This window comes from Rhinolophus sinicus, linkage group LG05, assembly GCF_036562045.2.
Source record: "Rhinolophus sinicus isolate RSC01 linkage group LG05, ASM3656204v1, whole genome shotgun sequence".
In the NCBI taxonomy this organism is placed as follows: domain Eukaryota; kingdom Metazoa; phylum Chordata; class Mammalia; order Chiroptera; family Rhinolophidae; genus Rhinolophus; species Rhinolophus sinicus.
This window is the reverse complement of record NC_133755.1, coordinates 128,991,929-129,009,337: the sequence shown is the minus strand read 5'-3', so window position 1 is coordinate 129,009,337 and position 17,409 is coordinate 128,991,929. Positions and strand designations below refer to the sequence as shown.

Genomic DNA, 17,409 nt, shown 5'->3' with positions numbered 1-17,409 from the left:
CCATCAATACAGAAAAGGGCAGGTATTCTCTTGTTAAGTTTGAATTGCCTGTGTGATATTTAGGTGATGTTCAATAGCTAATTTTTGAAAGAGCTCAGAAAAACCTGAGTTTGGGAAAAGAAACTGGATTAGAAAGTTTGTAATGTTTATCTGAGGGACTTAGTAAACCAGTGGACACAATGGAACCATTGCATCGTAGCCCGTCATTCCTGAGGATGGTCTGCAGAGATTCCTTTATTAAGATTTAAAATAGTGAACAGCATGAATGGAAACATGTACTCTGAAAAGCAAGGTAATTCATGCATTTTATTGGACCCATTTTAAAGACAATAATTGTGCTTTAATGAATTGGTGTGTCTTTCTGATGAAATTTTTAAAAAGATACAATGGACAAGGAAGAAGAGCAGAAGGAAAAAAAGGGCAAGAAGCACTCATATTTAATTTGGGACTGGACCTCAGATAGATAAAAGTCTGACCGGTCATGATTATTAATGATGTACTAACATGACAGACTACATAGGACAGAGTTCTATGGAATTTTACTGCAAAACAGGTGGGAAAGGATGCAACTTGAGGAGTTGTTTGCAAATCCCTCATCTTGAGATGACGGGCTATTATAGCCACTGCTCACCCCAATGCCTCCATCAATGAGCATCATTCTTACTGCTAGTCTCCCCATTTATTCTACAAACGTGCACTGAGTACCTGTGAGTTCTCAATGGCAGGCCCTGTGAGAGGGCCTAGGGACTAAAAGCGAGTAAGGTGAAGACCTTACAGGCTAGAAGGCTAATTCAATGGCTGTCCTCACTTACACAGAGGGGAGCTACTTCTTCAGTTCGGGATCTCTGTCCTCAGCAGCCTTCCAGAGCAAAAGCAAGTAAAAGGAGCCCACGCAGTGGCCCAGGGACCTCAGCGTGTCCCTTCCCTTTGCTGGGGGGAAGGGGAGCAGATATGCATGTGCAGAGGAGCTCCAGGCCAAGGCAATAGCTGAGGCTGGGAGGCTCAGAGAGGCTTGGGGCGGGGCGGGGCTCAGGGAGTATCAACCAAGGGAGTCTCCTTGGACATGCTTTTCAATGAGCACTGGAGGAGAAGAGAAGGTATCCGAGCAGAGGTCTACCCTTCACACCTTTGGAAGAAAACCAAAGAAATAATGGTAATTTGAGGATGACAAAACAATGCCAGACATTTTAGTGAGAAGAATGGCTTCAAAAACTCTTAGTCTGACAAAGCATTAAACAAGGACGGGGAATATATTAGCCTTGATTGATGGGGTACAATTTCTATGTACATTTTAAGCACTGAAGATTATATTTTAACAAAAAAATATTTTTATGTGCCCAACAAAATGGTACCATATGAAATTTAAAATCAGTTGACAATAACCAAGAAATTGTAAATAGGTATAGTTCTAACATTGTGTCAAAATATGAAAGCAGAGTGACCCAGTCTGGTAATTTTATAATCCTAAAAGAGATTATAGGGTAGGGTGCATGAGGTATGATCAAAAGATATGGTGAATGTTTAAATAAATAAAAAAATTATTACAGTAAAAGACACATTGCCATTAATCCCCCTCAAAATACTCCCTCTCGGGGCCAGCCCGGTGGCTCAGGTGGTTGCAGCTCTGTGCTCCTAACACCAAAGGCTGCCAGTTCAATTCCCACATGGACCAGTGCCAGATGGCTCAGTTGTTTGGAGCATACCCTCTCAACCACAAGGATGCCAGTTGGACTCCTGCAAGGGATGGTGGGCTGCACCCCCTGCAACTAACAGCGGTAACTGGACCTGGAACTGAACTGTGCCCTCCACAACTAAGATGGAAAGGACAACAACTTGACTTGGTAAAAGTCCTGGAAGTACACACTGTTCCCCAATAAAGTCCTGTTCCCCTTCCCCAATAAAAATCTTAAAAAAAAAAAAAATACTCCCTCTCGCTTTGAACACACTTATCCCATCATTCTCACCACTTTTTGAAGCAGTTCTGGAAGGCCTCTTTCATGGCTTTACTTCATCCTCCATCATGACAACCTTACGGTGTGTCCTCATACACCTTATTCACTGAATCTGATACCATGCTAATTCTGGCTCTTCCCAAAGTCAAAATGATTCAGGACATCGAGGCAGCCATGACAGCACAACTAAAGACACTCACGAAAGATGACTTTCAGAATTGCTTCAGAAAGTGCCAAAACGATGGGATAAGTGTGTTTGAATTGAGGAGAAGTATATTGAGGGGGATTAATGATAATGTATCTTTTTTAAATTTAAACTTTTTTTTACTTAAACATTATTTAAACATTATTAAATGTTATTTAAATTAAAAGTTTTTATTTAAACATTCACAGTACTTTTTGATCACACCTCGTAGATTTTTAAAAGACTGACATAATGAAGGTTTTTACAAACACATGATTTTGGTTCTTTTATAGTCAAAGTTTCCTTCTACATGTTGGACATCTTGCAACAATCACAGATAAAAAGGAAAAGTTACACAAGAGAATGAAATGAACACATATTGGTAAAAAGAAAGCGAAAATTTCAACCACTGCTCTAGCAGGCTAACAATAAATGAAGTGTCCACAACCTATATCTGTATGCAAGTTACACTTTTTCTTCAACAAAATAATGAACTGTATGAATTAAATTCCACAGTGTACAAGTCACTCGGTACCTCAACAAATTCATCTGATGGGTCTGATGGGGTAGGGGAAAATATTCATGAACTTCCCATGTTCATTTGGAATTCTCATTTACAGAAAATTATAGGCAAAGATACACACACACACACACACACACAGACACACCTGTATATACACACTATTTTAACATGCATCATGGTAAGTAGCACTATAACTTTTGCAAATGTATAGCATTGATAATTACCTGCCATGGAAAAAAGTGAATCAGGTGATGATGCTGAAAGCTCAAGCCGCAATATTTGATGTAGAAATGTCAAATAAAAGTAATTTCAATTTCACAAGTCAAACATACACCTTTGAAATAACCTTTCTGCATTACTCCTATTTGCTACTTGCAGAAAGGGATTAAACACAGCTCTCCATACCACCCAACAATATTGAGGAGAAAAGAGAGGAACATAAGATAAAAATCGTTAAACATTCACTGTTCGTGTAAATGTGCTAAGATAATGACAAAACTTCCATGTGCTGCATTGCAATTGCTCCGTAGGTGAACATGGCTGACATCCCTCACACTGTTTCCCTGGGAAGCACTCATCCTACTTCCCAAGGTTACTGGGGAGACGAAATAAGATGATATACGAGAAAAAGCTTTGGAAACTACCTAATGAGTAATGGCAGTCAACAATAAAGGCCATATTTGGAATTATAGCAATGGATTAGGAAGGAAATAAAGTAATTGGGCAGGAAAATAAACAGGATTTTTCTACTTACTCATATGCACAAGGATAGTAGAATTAAACTGTGTGGATTTATCATTTTTAAAAAAAAATTATTCCCACTGTTGTTACAATGCTGTAATAAATGCAAGTAAAATTCACACAAGCGGAGGGAATGGGAAGATCCCAATATAGGGAATTAGTACTTAACTCTCTGTGAAATAAAAGAGCCTTACAGTCACACTCTCTGCCTAAGATGTCCTGTATCTTCCTAACGAGTCAAAGGGTTTTCATCCAAGAAGGAAAAAAAAAAAATGGTCTCTAGAATCCTAAAGGCTTACCACTCACCATCTATGTCATTTTTGAAACCTCTGATTTTTTACCTATAAAAACGTGCAAAGTTGTTATAAGGACTGAACGTGAAACACTGGTGAATGCACAGTAGGTTTTCTTTCTTTTCCCCTCACAGAGCTTTTCCAGACCACCCTAGCAAATCAGAGGAAGAATGCACAGATCACGCATCACTTTTCCAGCATTTATTGCCTGGGAAGTTCATGTGGTAATTAATTACATATGACATTGTGATATATTAGCAACTCTTACTGCAATCTTAAATGACATCCAGCCTTTCATGCATTTGTGGTTAGTTCCTTGAGACACCAAACAACATTGTTTCAAATCAAGACCCCAGCCAGCATCACCTTCCCGGCGGCTTTGGCAGTGAACCCTGTGCATGGTTGTTCAGTTACTCTGCTGACCAAGGATAGTGGGGACCTGGGGTGGGCAGGGAGGCTGGGGGACGACATAAGACATGAGAGCTGCAGCTGCCTCCGAGGACCCTCTCTACTTGTGTCCTGGAGAAAATCTACCAGCGCAGGCCACATCTTCCCCCCTTCCATTTTACCTGTCACTGGGCTCCAGTGGGTGGGGGTACATCTTATGACGACAGGGGAATGAATGTGAAGGGGCATACTAGCAGGATGAAAGCTCACGTACCTGGATGAGATAGTGTGAACATAAACTGAGAAGCTCCAACAGCTGTAGGTGACTGCCAGCTGCTAACACATCCTGGATCACGCCTGGCTCCAACAAAATCTATTTTGTTTTTTAACAAAAAGAAAACTATCAGTTACTTAAGAATTAATACATGTTTGACCTGCAAATATACTACTACTATGTTTAAACTGATGTTTAACATACTATGTCTGAATTAATACTGTTCCTTATTACGGAAGACAGTTCTTTTTTTAATTCTCATTAATGAGCTGTGGCCCTCAGTCTAACTGCTGAGTTCCCATTTCCAATAGTCACTTCCTGTGTGTAAGGCTCTGCATCTAACAACTTATTTTTGTAGAAGGATACCAACATTTGCAAATAACAATATAACAGTGTTAAAATTCACTTTGTGATGGATGTAATCTCATAAAAATTTTCAAAAACCTAATTTTAGTTTTTCAAAATGTATTTCAGAATTTTGTAACAGTATGGTTAACAGCTGTTTCAGGGAAAGGGGGCTTATGTTTCTCCTTGCAATATGAAACCAGAGATAGATATTACTCCATTTTACTTCTAAGTCTAACAACAGTAAATGTCAACCACAACCTGTCATTTTTCTCTTTCTCAATCTCAGATTCTCTAATCCTATTTCAAATGAAAGATGTAGAAATGGCATCTTCAGAATACAAAGACATCACAGATCGGGCAGCCGGATGGCTCAGTTGGTTAGAGCGCGAGCTCTGAACAACAGGGTTGCTGGTTCGATTCCCACATGTGCCAGGGAGCTAGGCCCTCCACAACTAGATTGAAGATAACGAGCTGCTGCTGGGCTTCCAGAGAGGTGGTCGAATGCCTCAGCGGGTTAGAGCATGAGCTCTCAACAACAAGGTTGCTCATGGGATGGTGGGCTGTATCCCCCTCAACGAAAGATTGAAAAATGACAAGATTGAAAAATGGCGACTGGACTTGGAGCTGAGCTGTGCCCTCCACAACTAGATTGAAGGACAACGACTTAGAGCTGGTGGGCCCTGGAGAAACACCCTGTTCCCCAACATCACCCCCCCAGAAAAAGATATCACAGAGAAATAAAACTTCCCAAATATACTGTTGATATAAGTTCCTCATTTTTTTCTGGTGAAGTCCAACTGGGTGCCGAACTATTGCCAGCTCTTGAGAAACAGTATATTGAACAGCGCTGGAGAAAAATACACAACCTGCTGACTAAATTCACTTTACATGCACGGCTGTCAGGCACAAGGAGGCCTTCAGGGCTGCTCCCGACATCTTAACCCAGTTCCTAGTTCTTAAGCCCAATGGTGCCCAATGTCAAGTCTCTGGACCGGCAGCATCAGCATCACCTGGGAACTTGTGAACATTGCAAATTATTGGATGCCTCCCCACACCTAGTAATTGAATCAGAAACTATCAGGGTATGGCCCAGCAACGGGTATTTTAATCCCAGGGATGCCTGAGAAACACTGATGTGGTGAATTCACTCTTCCATTCTACTACCGCTCACACGCACCTTTCTCCTCAATCCTCTCTCCTTACTCTAACCTCAGAATATTCCAAAGGCTCTCACTTCCAACTCTACTAACCCACGTACAATATCTATAGCAGCATGTTTTGTTTTTCTTAATACTTGTGCACTAGATCCCAACCCTTTCTGCCTGCAGGTGTCCCCTCTCATTCCTCCATCACTCTCTGTTCTCTTTCTACTGGATAATTCCCATCAGCATACAAACGCCATATAATGGCTCTGATCTTAAGAAATAAAAATCCCATCCCTTGACTCCACAGCTCCCTCCATGCCCCCCTTCATAACAAAGTTCCTCAGGAAAGTTGTCCATACAAACTGCCGCTATTTTCTCCACTCTCTTTTCTCTTGAACCCTGCCGAGTTTTGTTCACATAGTTCCTCTAAAAATTCTCCTGCTCAAGGTCACCAGTGATCTCCAAATGCAATAGCCATTTCTCAGTCATTAATCTTATGTGAGCCAGCAGCAGTTAGCAGAGTTGATTGCTCTTCTTCTGGGATTATTTTTCCCTTGCTTCTTGGCCAATGCACCCTCTCTTCATTTCTTCTTCTTCACTAAGCACCCACTCCCTCTCCAACTCCTTCCCAACCTGTAAGCTTTGGAGATGCCCGGAGCTCACTCAGTTCCCAGATCTTTTCTTTCCTCTTTCTGTTCAAACTGTGGATGATCTCATGTAACCCCATGGCTTTAAAACTACCTATGTCTAACTGCCGAGGCATTATCACCACTTGGATGTTTAATGGGCCCCTCAAACTGAATGTGCCCCAAACTGAACTCTTGATCGGCTCCACCAACCACCAACCCTGCTCCTATCCCTGTCCTCCCATCTCAGCAAACAGCAACTCTCAGTGATTCAGGCCGACACGCCAGAGTCATTCTTGATTGCTCTTGTTTTCGTCATATCTCACCTCCAATCCATCAGCCACTCCTATTAACTCTATTTTCAATAGTTCCACAATCCAATCACCATCAGTACTACTCTCACCATCTCCACTCTCCTCCAATTCACTGTCTTCCTAGATTTACTCAAGCCTCCAAACAATTGAACAGCTTTTTCCTTTGCCCCCTCGCACTATATTTAATATCAATCAAATTGGTCCTCTAAAAACATAAATGAAATGATGTCAGTCCTTAATAAAATCCCTCCAATGTCTTTTTATCTCATTGAAAAAAAATCCAGTCTTCTCTATAACATAAAAGGTTCTTTGAATATGCTGAATGCCCTAGTGTTTACACCTGTCTTCTCTGCCTGGATCACTGTTCCTCCGAATGTCAGCATGGCTCATTCCCTTCATGTCCTTCAGATCTCTGCTCACATACCACCTCACTTGAGAGGCCTTCTCTGACCATCCTATGTAAAACAGTACCCCCTTCACCATCACCCCTCATTCCCCATCTCCTTACTCTGCTTTATTCTTCTTCAGAGCACTTAACCACCTCTCAGCATGGTACATATTCGTCTATTTCATTATTTTCTGTTTTCTCCACTCAGGAGGATATGCGATCCAGGAGAGCAGGCACTTGATCTGTTTTGTAACCCCAGTGCTTAGAACAATGCCCAACACAGAGCTTTCACTTAAGACTGATGGATTTGTTTTACAATACATTATTGATAAATGAATTGATCTCTAGATAGATTATTCAATTCAGAGTTGATTTTATTAATTAATCTAACACAAGAGGAAAGAGGAAAAAAGACCATAAATCATATTTCTGAACTACTTAAAGAAGTGAAAAGTTTAGCACATGTGACAAAAATACCAACACTCGTCTTATTCTGAAAATTCTTTATAGCGCCTTTCCCATCCAGTCAGAAGAACCCTAAAGTTCTTCAACTCCTCAAGGAGAGAGGCTTTGACTGACATTCAGGAAATAACTGCAGCTCCCATCACAGGAGCAAGGATGTAGTATATTCTTGCAGTAGAGGCATGGCCTGAGGCACAGAACGGGAAATAGATGGATTAGAAAGGTTAGTCGTAGCCTTTAAATTCTGTCAGTTGCGCTTATTTCACACAACTGGCATTCATGATAACCTCCAATGCTCGGTAATGCCAAACACAAAGACAGACATCACACAGACAAGATGAATATTCCACACCACGTGTAACACGTGCAGCACGAACCCTCACTTGGAAAACCCATTCCAGGCTTGTTTTTGTCTTTGTTTCTTCTTTTATTGCTCTGCAGGTTTGTTTGTTTTCCTTCTCTCATTATAAGTTTTCCTAAAAGATGCTTTAGCACAGAAAACCCGTAAGTGCTTTTACAGAGTACGATTTGAAAAATAAATAAATTAATTAATAACAAAACCCTACCAGGAAAGCTGAGTCTTACTTATGGAAACTGTACCAGTGTTTGTAAGCCCCACTTGCATTAAAGTCATTTCAATTCAACTTTGTTGATCTTTGGTGACTTGTTGTTCTAATATATTTTTCCAGAGAATTTGTGTCTGAGCATGAATACAAAGGTTCAATCTCCCTGTGATTTACAGGTGGTGAATTTGTCTCTCACCTGCCTGGAAGAACTGGCCGAAGAAGAGCCTCCTGCAGAGGGAAGGGATCTCAACATGCCCATCTACGGAGGACAACTGAGGCAGCTATGTTTAAGTGCTGCAAAGTACATGTTGGTTACGTTCAGGCCTTTTAGAGACATATACCCAGCAACATACAGTCTGGCAGGCGGGTCACTTGAGGACCACCTACAGGAAGGGAGGGTGTTTCCTGAGAGTTTGGAGCACAGAGTGGCGGTGTGGGAGCTAATGGTAGTGGCTTGACACTTCCAATCACTCATCAAACCGAAGGAGCTTAACTCAGATGGAGGCATCAACAGTAGTCAAGGCAAACATCTGAATAGCAATAGAGATTAACAAATACAGGACACAAAAGGCCAAATGGTCCAGAATGCAGTGGGGAAGGTGAAAACCTTGAAAGCTGCCCAACTGGGTTAGGCATTGCCTCTTTTCTCAATGACACTCACCTGCTTGGGTGGAGGCACAGCTGGGGCTCCTTCAGATTAGACAAGGAGGTTCCGATGCAATCTAAGGTGGGGCTGCGTGTCTCTTGTTCACGGGGCCATCTGTGTGGAATACTCTCTCTGCCACCCACTCACACCTGACCTCCAGGTGGCAGACTACAGGGGGCTGAACTTGAAAGAGGGGAGTTGGATAGTGCTAGAGAGGGAGGTGACAATCTCATTTTGGAACTAGTGGCAAGCTAGGTCATATGAACTGAGGAAAGGTCCACAGCTGACCGTACCCCAAATGTTGAGACTCTGCACTCATTTTGATCAACTGGGGATAAAAACTGGCCAGTGGCTGTAGTCAGGGGTGACACTGGGTGGTGGGACAAAGAAAGGTAAAAACCACAACTGCAGAAGAAAGTGGTCTGTAAAGATACCAGTGAGAGTTATTACATCAGAATTCAGTCACAAAGTGGTCCAATTGCCCTGCAGGAAGAAGGCATTCTTGAATACTTAGTCATGGGGTCAGAAACAAATGGAAGAGGGGTGTGGGGCCTCAGGTGGCCTTCTGCAGAGGGCATGATAAGATGGGCCATCAGTGCCCAGACCTCACCTGGCTGTGCTTTGGGAGGGCAGGGCTGGAACCGATGAGGCACACAGACCCCACAGTGTGTGTCCCCACCTTTCTTTCTTTATCTCCTCCTCCCGTATCACCAAGTGTCCACCCTCTCAATTCTGTCTTGTTCTTTTTCTTCTCTTTAGTTTGCCTCCCACTTTTACACTGCTTCTTGGATTAGCTGCTGGTAGGGATTATCTTTAATAGTCATGGAAAGTCTCAGTGTGAACTTTTTTTTCTTCCTTACGGACAGGTAAGTTGGCATCTTCAGAAAGTTTTGCATTTCATTTCTTCAAAGCTATCTTCCTCATTTATTGCTTAAGGAAACTTTTAAATTACTTAATTCTGGGTTTGTGAATAGAGTAACTTGAAGGAATTGAACACATTAAAGCCAGGCAACTAAGGTTTTGTATTACTTATACAACTGTGCACACAGGGACACGAGCATTTTTACAAGCATTCATGCAACTGCAAATTAGAGGTGGTCTAATACTATTTATAAAAATATATGAGCACATTTTCCTCCTCCTTTAGAGTTTGGCTTTTGGGATTTTTTTTTTCAGTGTAGTAGAGCAAAATGGCCAATTATCACAATTTTGAACTTACAAACCATCAAGTAAATCAGATACAACAGCATAAGTATCTTTTAAATAATCAGGTATTCAAGACACACACAAACCTTTACATAAAGTTCTTCAAGAGACTTCTTATAAACAGAATATGAAGTGTAAAATCTAGCTATGAGAAACTGCCATCTAATTTAGTTTTTGTTTCAAAGCCCTCACACTAAGGATTTTTCATCCACAAGGTGGCGCCTATGTTTAAAGCAAAATGGTTTCCTGTATCATTCATGTACTGCACCTCTATAATTGACACCTTAAGTTTATTTTTAGGAAAGAAAAAAATGAATCAAGCAAGGATAATGAAACATATGAATTCTACTTTCTAAATGTATCACTTGAGGAATGTTCATAAATATTTCTGTTGCAGTGCTTGATCTCAGCAATAACTGATCAGAATTCAGTAGTTGTCCACAAAGCAGTTCCCAATTTTTGCATATAGCTCCAACTTTTTGTCCTTGTAGTTAGAGATTATCATGATGTGGTCCCAACCTACTTTTAAAAACTTATTTCCAATTCTGCAACCTTATGGTCCCTTTGCTAAAGCAATAGCCCCCTATTCTCCACACTCAGGCAATAGTGCTGTCTTCACTTTGAATGCACTCCTCCTAACTTCTTCCATCTCCAGATGTCAAAGTCCTACTCATTCTTCAAGATTCAACTCTAAGTCACTTTCAACTACACAAAGCTTTGCAAGATATTCCCTCACCCCAACCTCCAGCTGCAATTAATCTCCTGGGACTCCCAACCACCACAGATGTCTAAGGTGACCTACATGGGCTCTAGGTCATGCTGCCTAACTTCAAATCCTGGCTCCTATACTTGCTGGCAGAATGAGATTCAGAAAACTATTCCGTATGCCTCAGTATCCTCATCTGAATAGCGAAATAATACTACCTATCGAAAACAAGGACTGAGAAAAATGGGTATGTGGCATTACAACTGAATATGGCTGTGTGTCAACAAAATGGCTTAAACAAGTCGGGCTTATTTTTCTCACAAAACTTGGACTAGGCAGATTGAAGTGCCAACAAACCAGGCTCCTTGTATTTTCCTACTTGGCTAATCATAGCCTATGATTTCATGGTAAAAAAAATAAATAAATAAATTGCCATACCTTCAGATATTGCGTCTCTATTCAGAGCAAAAAGATAAGAGAGAACAGTAAGACAAAAACCATCTGCCAGAGAAGTCTGTCATTATTTATCAGAAAACAGTAGATTTTCTGCAAACACTGCCACATAGACTTCCATTTCCATTTCATTTGCCAGGTGTAGGTCATGTGGGTACTCGTAGCTGTAAAAGAACCTAGGCAATTGAGTTTTTATGACTAGAAGTACTACTGTTAAAAATCAAGTTGGAGCTCTGTATTGAAAAAAAGAGAGAATGGATATTGTGTAGGCAAAACAGTGTAGGCCATGACTCTTACTTAACACAGTATCTGTTTATGGTAAAGCTGCAGTGAATGTTAAGTATTATGTTTCTTTTTCTTCCAACTAAGTGTTTTTGTCCTGAATGAATTATGTGTGTGTATCTTATCACATGTTTTACCTGAGACTTTGATGGCAGGGTCCATTCTATTTTGCCTTCATTGCTATTGAATATCCTAGAAAAAGCACTTCTAGAATTATTTACTATAATCCATGAGTCTGAAAAGTATAGTTTCTGGGGGAAATGTTAAAAGATGTCAAAAGCCTCCATAGGGGAGGCTGGTCACGTAATTCTGATCAAGGAGTATCTAATTGAAGTTGTTAAAAGAAGGATACAATGGACGTTTCCACTAACAGTTGTAATATGTCCAAATAAAGGTAATCTTTGGGTAGTGTGTTGTATATAATGAATTTGTGATTTGGTTATTGATTCCTTAAATTACAAATTTTGTCAGGTGGCTTTCTTCCAAACATAGTAAATACTCTTGTATAAATTTCTAAAAGATTTAAGTATCAAACACTTAAAAGTACTAATTTCTTTTCAATTTATAAAAAAACAATCAACTTTTCCATCTATTCAAATATGATAAAAGAGAAACCCAGATTTGATTTTCAGAATATTTTTAAAGAATGTTAAAAAATCACAAAGGTAAAACAACAATAAAACTATCCTAGTAAAAGGTGTAGAAATCACTTTTGCAATTCTACTATTTTCCTTCACACGTTTACACATCCTCATTTGTTTCTTTGAAATTTCTAAGGTTACAGGCAGGTTGCAGAAGCATAGTCTTCTGTAAGACGCCAAGAAAAAAAACACCTTAGAATAGATAAGAACTCTAATATTACATTAATAGGAAAACTACATGCTGTCCTGCAAAAACTTTATTACCATTAATGCAATTTAGAGAATTTTCCAGTTGATAGATGTTGCTGCTGAAACTGGTTCTTCCTTTCCTATTTTCGGATGTGTGGAAGGATGATGGATTAAAAACTCTAGCTAGGTGATTGAATAGAGAGAAGAAAGAAGTCACATGGAATTATTAAGTGTGGTGTAATTAATGTTAAGCTAGAGAACAGCACAGGGTGCAGCAGGAGTGCATGGCTGGGGATGCTTCATTCACTGAAGTTGTGAAACAATTCTTCATATGGAAAAATGTGGTTCTTTCATACTGTATGAGCAAACCACACTTTTTTTTTTTTATCCTTTTCCATTAACATGTCGGCATTTCAAAACTCTGAGATTAATAGTTCTGTCAGCTAGTCATTTCCAATATAGTTTTCTTCATTATATTTAAATTAACAAAATATATTATTTAGCAAAATGTAAAGATAAATTGTATATACTGACATCACCTAAAAAAAATGGCCTAATTATTCGAGAAAGCAGAACAAATTTTTTACAGTTTCTAACTCTAAGAGAAAGAAGCAGTCCCAGCAATTAAATATAATGAAACATGAAGGTCATTACAGCTTATAAGAAAGACCAAATTAATTATTAAGACTAACTTTTATAACCAGTGCTCTTTCAAGTGTGGTGAACATGGGAGGTTTCATCCCATCGAGGTTTATGAATGAAGCTGGGCTTCTCCTTGCAGAGCTGGTTTCTTACAATCTAGCATGACCAAAGAAGAAAGAAACATTACTTTAAAATACTGACGTTCAAAGATGGAAGGTCTTGGAAAGAATGAATGGGGCAGATGCCAATATTCATTGATAGTTGGCTATTACTGTGTTACAGCTGGGTGTTGGAGCAGAGAGAAAAGCAAAGAGCCAAAAGGAATGATGCTTACACTGTGCTGCAACAGTGCCAAGATAGTGGTGGAACAGCACGATGTAGGAGCACACGGCTAGGGATGCCTCCTTTCCCGGAAGGAAGCTGTGACATGATTTTTCATATGAAAAAAATGTATCATTAATACCCAATTCCATGTTCATTTGGGGAATTCCCTGCATTTGCTTTATTAGGAATGGAGATGTGCTCGCTTCGGCAGCACATATACTAAACTAGGAATGGAGGTTTAAAAGTATGGCTCTAGTAGGGTTCCACGGTAGGAACTTGGGCAAGTACCGAAACAATCCTCTGTAATCCGCCTTTTCCTCCCTCCCTCCTTCCTATCACTGGCAACCACTGCTCGTTTTACTGTCTCCATAGTTTTGCCTTTCGAAAATGTAATATAGTTGGAATCCCAAAGTATATAGACTTTTCAGATTGGCTTCTGCATTGAGTAATATGCATTTAAGTTTCCTCTATGTCTTTTCACGGCTTGATGGCTCCATTCTTTTTAGTGCTGAATTAATACTCCATTGTCTGGATGGACCACAGTTTATCCATTCACCTCTGAAGGATATATTGGTTGGTTCCAAGTTGTGGCAATTATGAATAAAGTCATTATAAACATCCATATACAAGTTTTTTGTGGATGTGAAGATGGAAACTTCACTTTGGTAAATACAATGAGTGTGCTTTCTGGATTGTATGGTAAGACTATGTTAAGTTTTCTAAGATGTGTCTTTTGAAAGTATTTTCTCCAGTCTATAGCTTGTCTTCTCAGTCTCTTGAAATTGAGTTTTGGAGAGTTTTTAATTTTAATGAAGTCCAACTTATCCATTATGTCTTTCATGGGTTGTGTCTCTGGCGCTGTATCTAGAAAGTCATCACCACAACCAAGATCGTCTATGTTTTCTCCTATGTTATCTTCTAGGAGTTTTATAGTTTTGCATTTTACATTTAGGTCTGTGATCTCCTTGGGGCTATTTTTTTGTGAAGGATGTGAGGTCTGTGTCTAAATTCCTTTTTTTTTTTTTCATGTGGCTGTTCAGTTGTTCCAGCACCATTTGTTGAAAAGACTATCTTTGTTCCATTATATTGCCTTTGTTGCTTTGTCAAAGATAAGGTGACAAGACTTATGTGGGTCTCTATTCTGTCCACTGATCTATTTGTCTACTCTTTCAACAATACCACACTCTCTTGGTTACTGTAACCTTACAATAAGTCTTGAAGTCAGGTAGTGTCCGTCCTTTGACTTTGTTGTTCTCCTTCAGTAATGTGTTGGCTATTCTGGATCTTTCCTCTCCATATAAATTGTAGAATTAGTTTGTTAGTATCCACAAAATAACTTACTAGGATTACGATTAGGATTGCAGTGATCAAGTTGGGAGGAACTGACATCTTAATAATACTGAGTTTTTCTATTCATGAAGGTGGAATATTTCTCCATTTCTTTAATTCTTCTTTGATTTCTTCTATCAGAGTTTTGCAATTTTCCTTCTATAGATCTTATTCATAAATTGTTAGATTTATTACTAAGCATTTCATTTTTTTTTTCTTTTAGGTGCTAATGTCTAAGCATGATTTTAACTTTAAGTAGTTGGGAAAAAAACACAAAAGATGAATAATGTTATGATATGTGAAAAGAAATGAAATTCAAATTTCAGTATCTATAAACAAAGTTTTATTGGAACACAGCCATGCTCATTCATTTATATACTTGTCTCTGGCGGTTTCATGCTACAACAGCAGAGTTAAGTTGTTGTGACAAAGCTGTACACGTCCTGCAAAGCCTAAATTATCTACTATCTGGCCCTTCACAGAAAAATTTGCAGACCCCCTGTCTGCAGTGTAGATGGGGGCTGGGAATTAGTTGCATAAGATTGTACCGAATAACATGGATCTGGATGACACCCCCAAGGAAGCTAGTGAGACTAAACGGGGATCCTGATACACGAGGAATTCAGAGCCTATAGAGGGGGGAGGAGCAGAGCAAAGACACCTGGAAAGGAATGACAGGGAGGGGAGCTAGGGGCACAGAATAAGAGCCCACAGAGTGTGGTGCCACAAGAGCCAAGAGAGAAAAGACTTCAATGGAGAGGTAGGTTGACTGTGCTGAATGATGCTGAGAGGTCACAATGACATTATTAATTGGCTTAGAGATAGCTGTGACTGTCAACAACAACTTTCAGTGGAATGCTGCAGATGGAGGCCTTCAGACTTGAGTGGAAAAGTGTGTAGAAAAATGAATAAACGTGAGTATGTTTATGCAACTCTTTTTATAAGTTCTGCTGTGGAAGGAAGCAGAGAAATAAGTGGTAGCTGATGGGAAATGTAAGAACAAGAAAAGAATTTGAAAGATAAGCAACAGAACATGTATATATGCTGGTGGGAAGGTTACAGGAGAGAAGGAGAAACTGGTGATAGAAGAGACAGAAACAAGGATTACCGGAGTGATGACTGACAGCCTAAGAGGGAGCAGAATCTAGAGCTTAACCTCCTCCACCATAAGAGATGGGAATACACAAAGTAAGTGCAGAGATACAGGGAGGTTTGGGGATTTGATGGTGAAAAGATGAAGATCCTCCTGTCTGTATCTATTTTCTCAGTGGAAGGGGACTTTCCCTTGTGGTATGTGTACTGGAGGCAGGGTAATAGGAGGCGGGGTAGGCATTGGGAAGAGAGAAGAAATGAGAAATTTATCAGGGAGAGGAGGAGAGTCCATTTACTGGGGAAGAAGATCAGCAACGCCTGGCAACAATGAGTATCCATCTGAGATTTCGGATCATGGATTTGAAATGAAAATAGTAACCTTTTCCAGCAACCATCAGCAGTGTTGATACTTATAGTGAGATTCAACTGATAATTCTCCAAAGATGTCACAGGATAGAGTCAAGCTTGGCCTTCTCTAAGGCCAGTAGCTGTATTCTTTGGGCTGTGCCAAACTGTTGTTACCCTGATATTTACACGGCTATCATCAACTTTTCAGGAGCTATGTCTATTCAATTACCATATATCAAATAGCTATTTTTCCTCCCTGCAAAATAAAATGAAAATTATCCTGTTATTTTTCAGGTAGTACTCTACAAAATAGTAAGGTTCAATTATTCATCCTCTTCTCTGAACTACTGTAACTTTTGGAGCATCAGACGTCCTTAGGTACTTCATTATGCTCCATACAGAAATAATTCAGGCCCCTGGCAATCCATTTCCAATAAATGCCATGGTGTGTCTATCTGGCATTTCTAATCACTGTTCGACCCACTTTGAGAAAACATTCACTGCATGTTTTTCATCAATGAATACCTAACATCTATTAGGCTTTTAACAGATAGTTGGTGCTCATTAACTATTTGTTGAATTAATGGATCTCAATTTGAGAAAAAAAAATTTAAATGCATGGTTTTTTGTTTTTTTTTTACAAAGTATACAATGGAAATAAAATATTCACAAATTAACTTGGAACATTCCATGCATTTGAATCAGTCCTTCATTTGAATGTTCACATCATTATTCTACTCAAACGGAGTATCTACTTGCAATATAAATCTTCTCAAAAGTTCTGTCTGGCCAGTTATGTTTTTTATCTTGAAATCAACCACAAAGATCATATAGTTTTGTGATGAATTTGTTTTCTTTTTAAAAATCTTATATTTAGAATTGTAAAACTCCCATGTACTACATCATACAAATACTAAATGCTTCCAGCAGAGGGCTCAAGAATTCCATTTTCAGGAAAGAAGTTAAAAAATTTTGTTGTTCAACAGCTGCTATTGGAAAACTCTTTCAGAAGGCAATTCTCACAAAAAAATACGTTCCTCCTTTTGATCAAGTAATGCCAGGTCTGTGAATTTATTTAAAACAATCCATTAAAAAAACAACAATGGATAATAATAAAGTGGCATTATTTATATACTATGAATTTATGGATAAATGTACTTTTATCTAATTTCAGAAAAGAAATTGAAGTAAATTATCATCACAAATATATCTACTGGCTGTAAGCTTCTGAGCATCAAAACGAAAAAGAAAATGTAACCTAAAACCAGATGAAAATAAAAAAATAAATCCTTACTTCTCGAGGCCCTGAGATCTAATGGAAATTTTCCTGCAGACATTAGAAGCGCCA

At 39.3% G+C, this 17,409-nt stretch overlaps 1 protein-coding gene across 6 annotated transcripts in view; it reads right to left on the bottom strand.

Annotated features, from left to right (window-relative positions):
- Nucleotides 1-17,409, bottom strand: part of KLHL32 (kelch like family member 32) — a 181,833-nt gene that overhangs the window by 72,513 nt on the left and 91,911 nt on the right. For 4 of the 6 annotated variants that reach the window (XM_074333324.1, XM_074333319.1, XM_074333321.1 and 1 more), the window contains exon 5: nucleotides 4,355-4,453. The exons of the other annotated variants lie outside the window; for them this stretch is intronic. In XM_074333324.1, coding sequence (XP_074189425.1) covers nucleotides 4,355-4,453 — 99 coding nt within the window. The remainder of the gene's footprint in view (nucleotides 1-4,354; nucleotides 4,454-17,409) is intronic. 6 annotated transcript variants of the gene reach the window in all.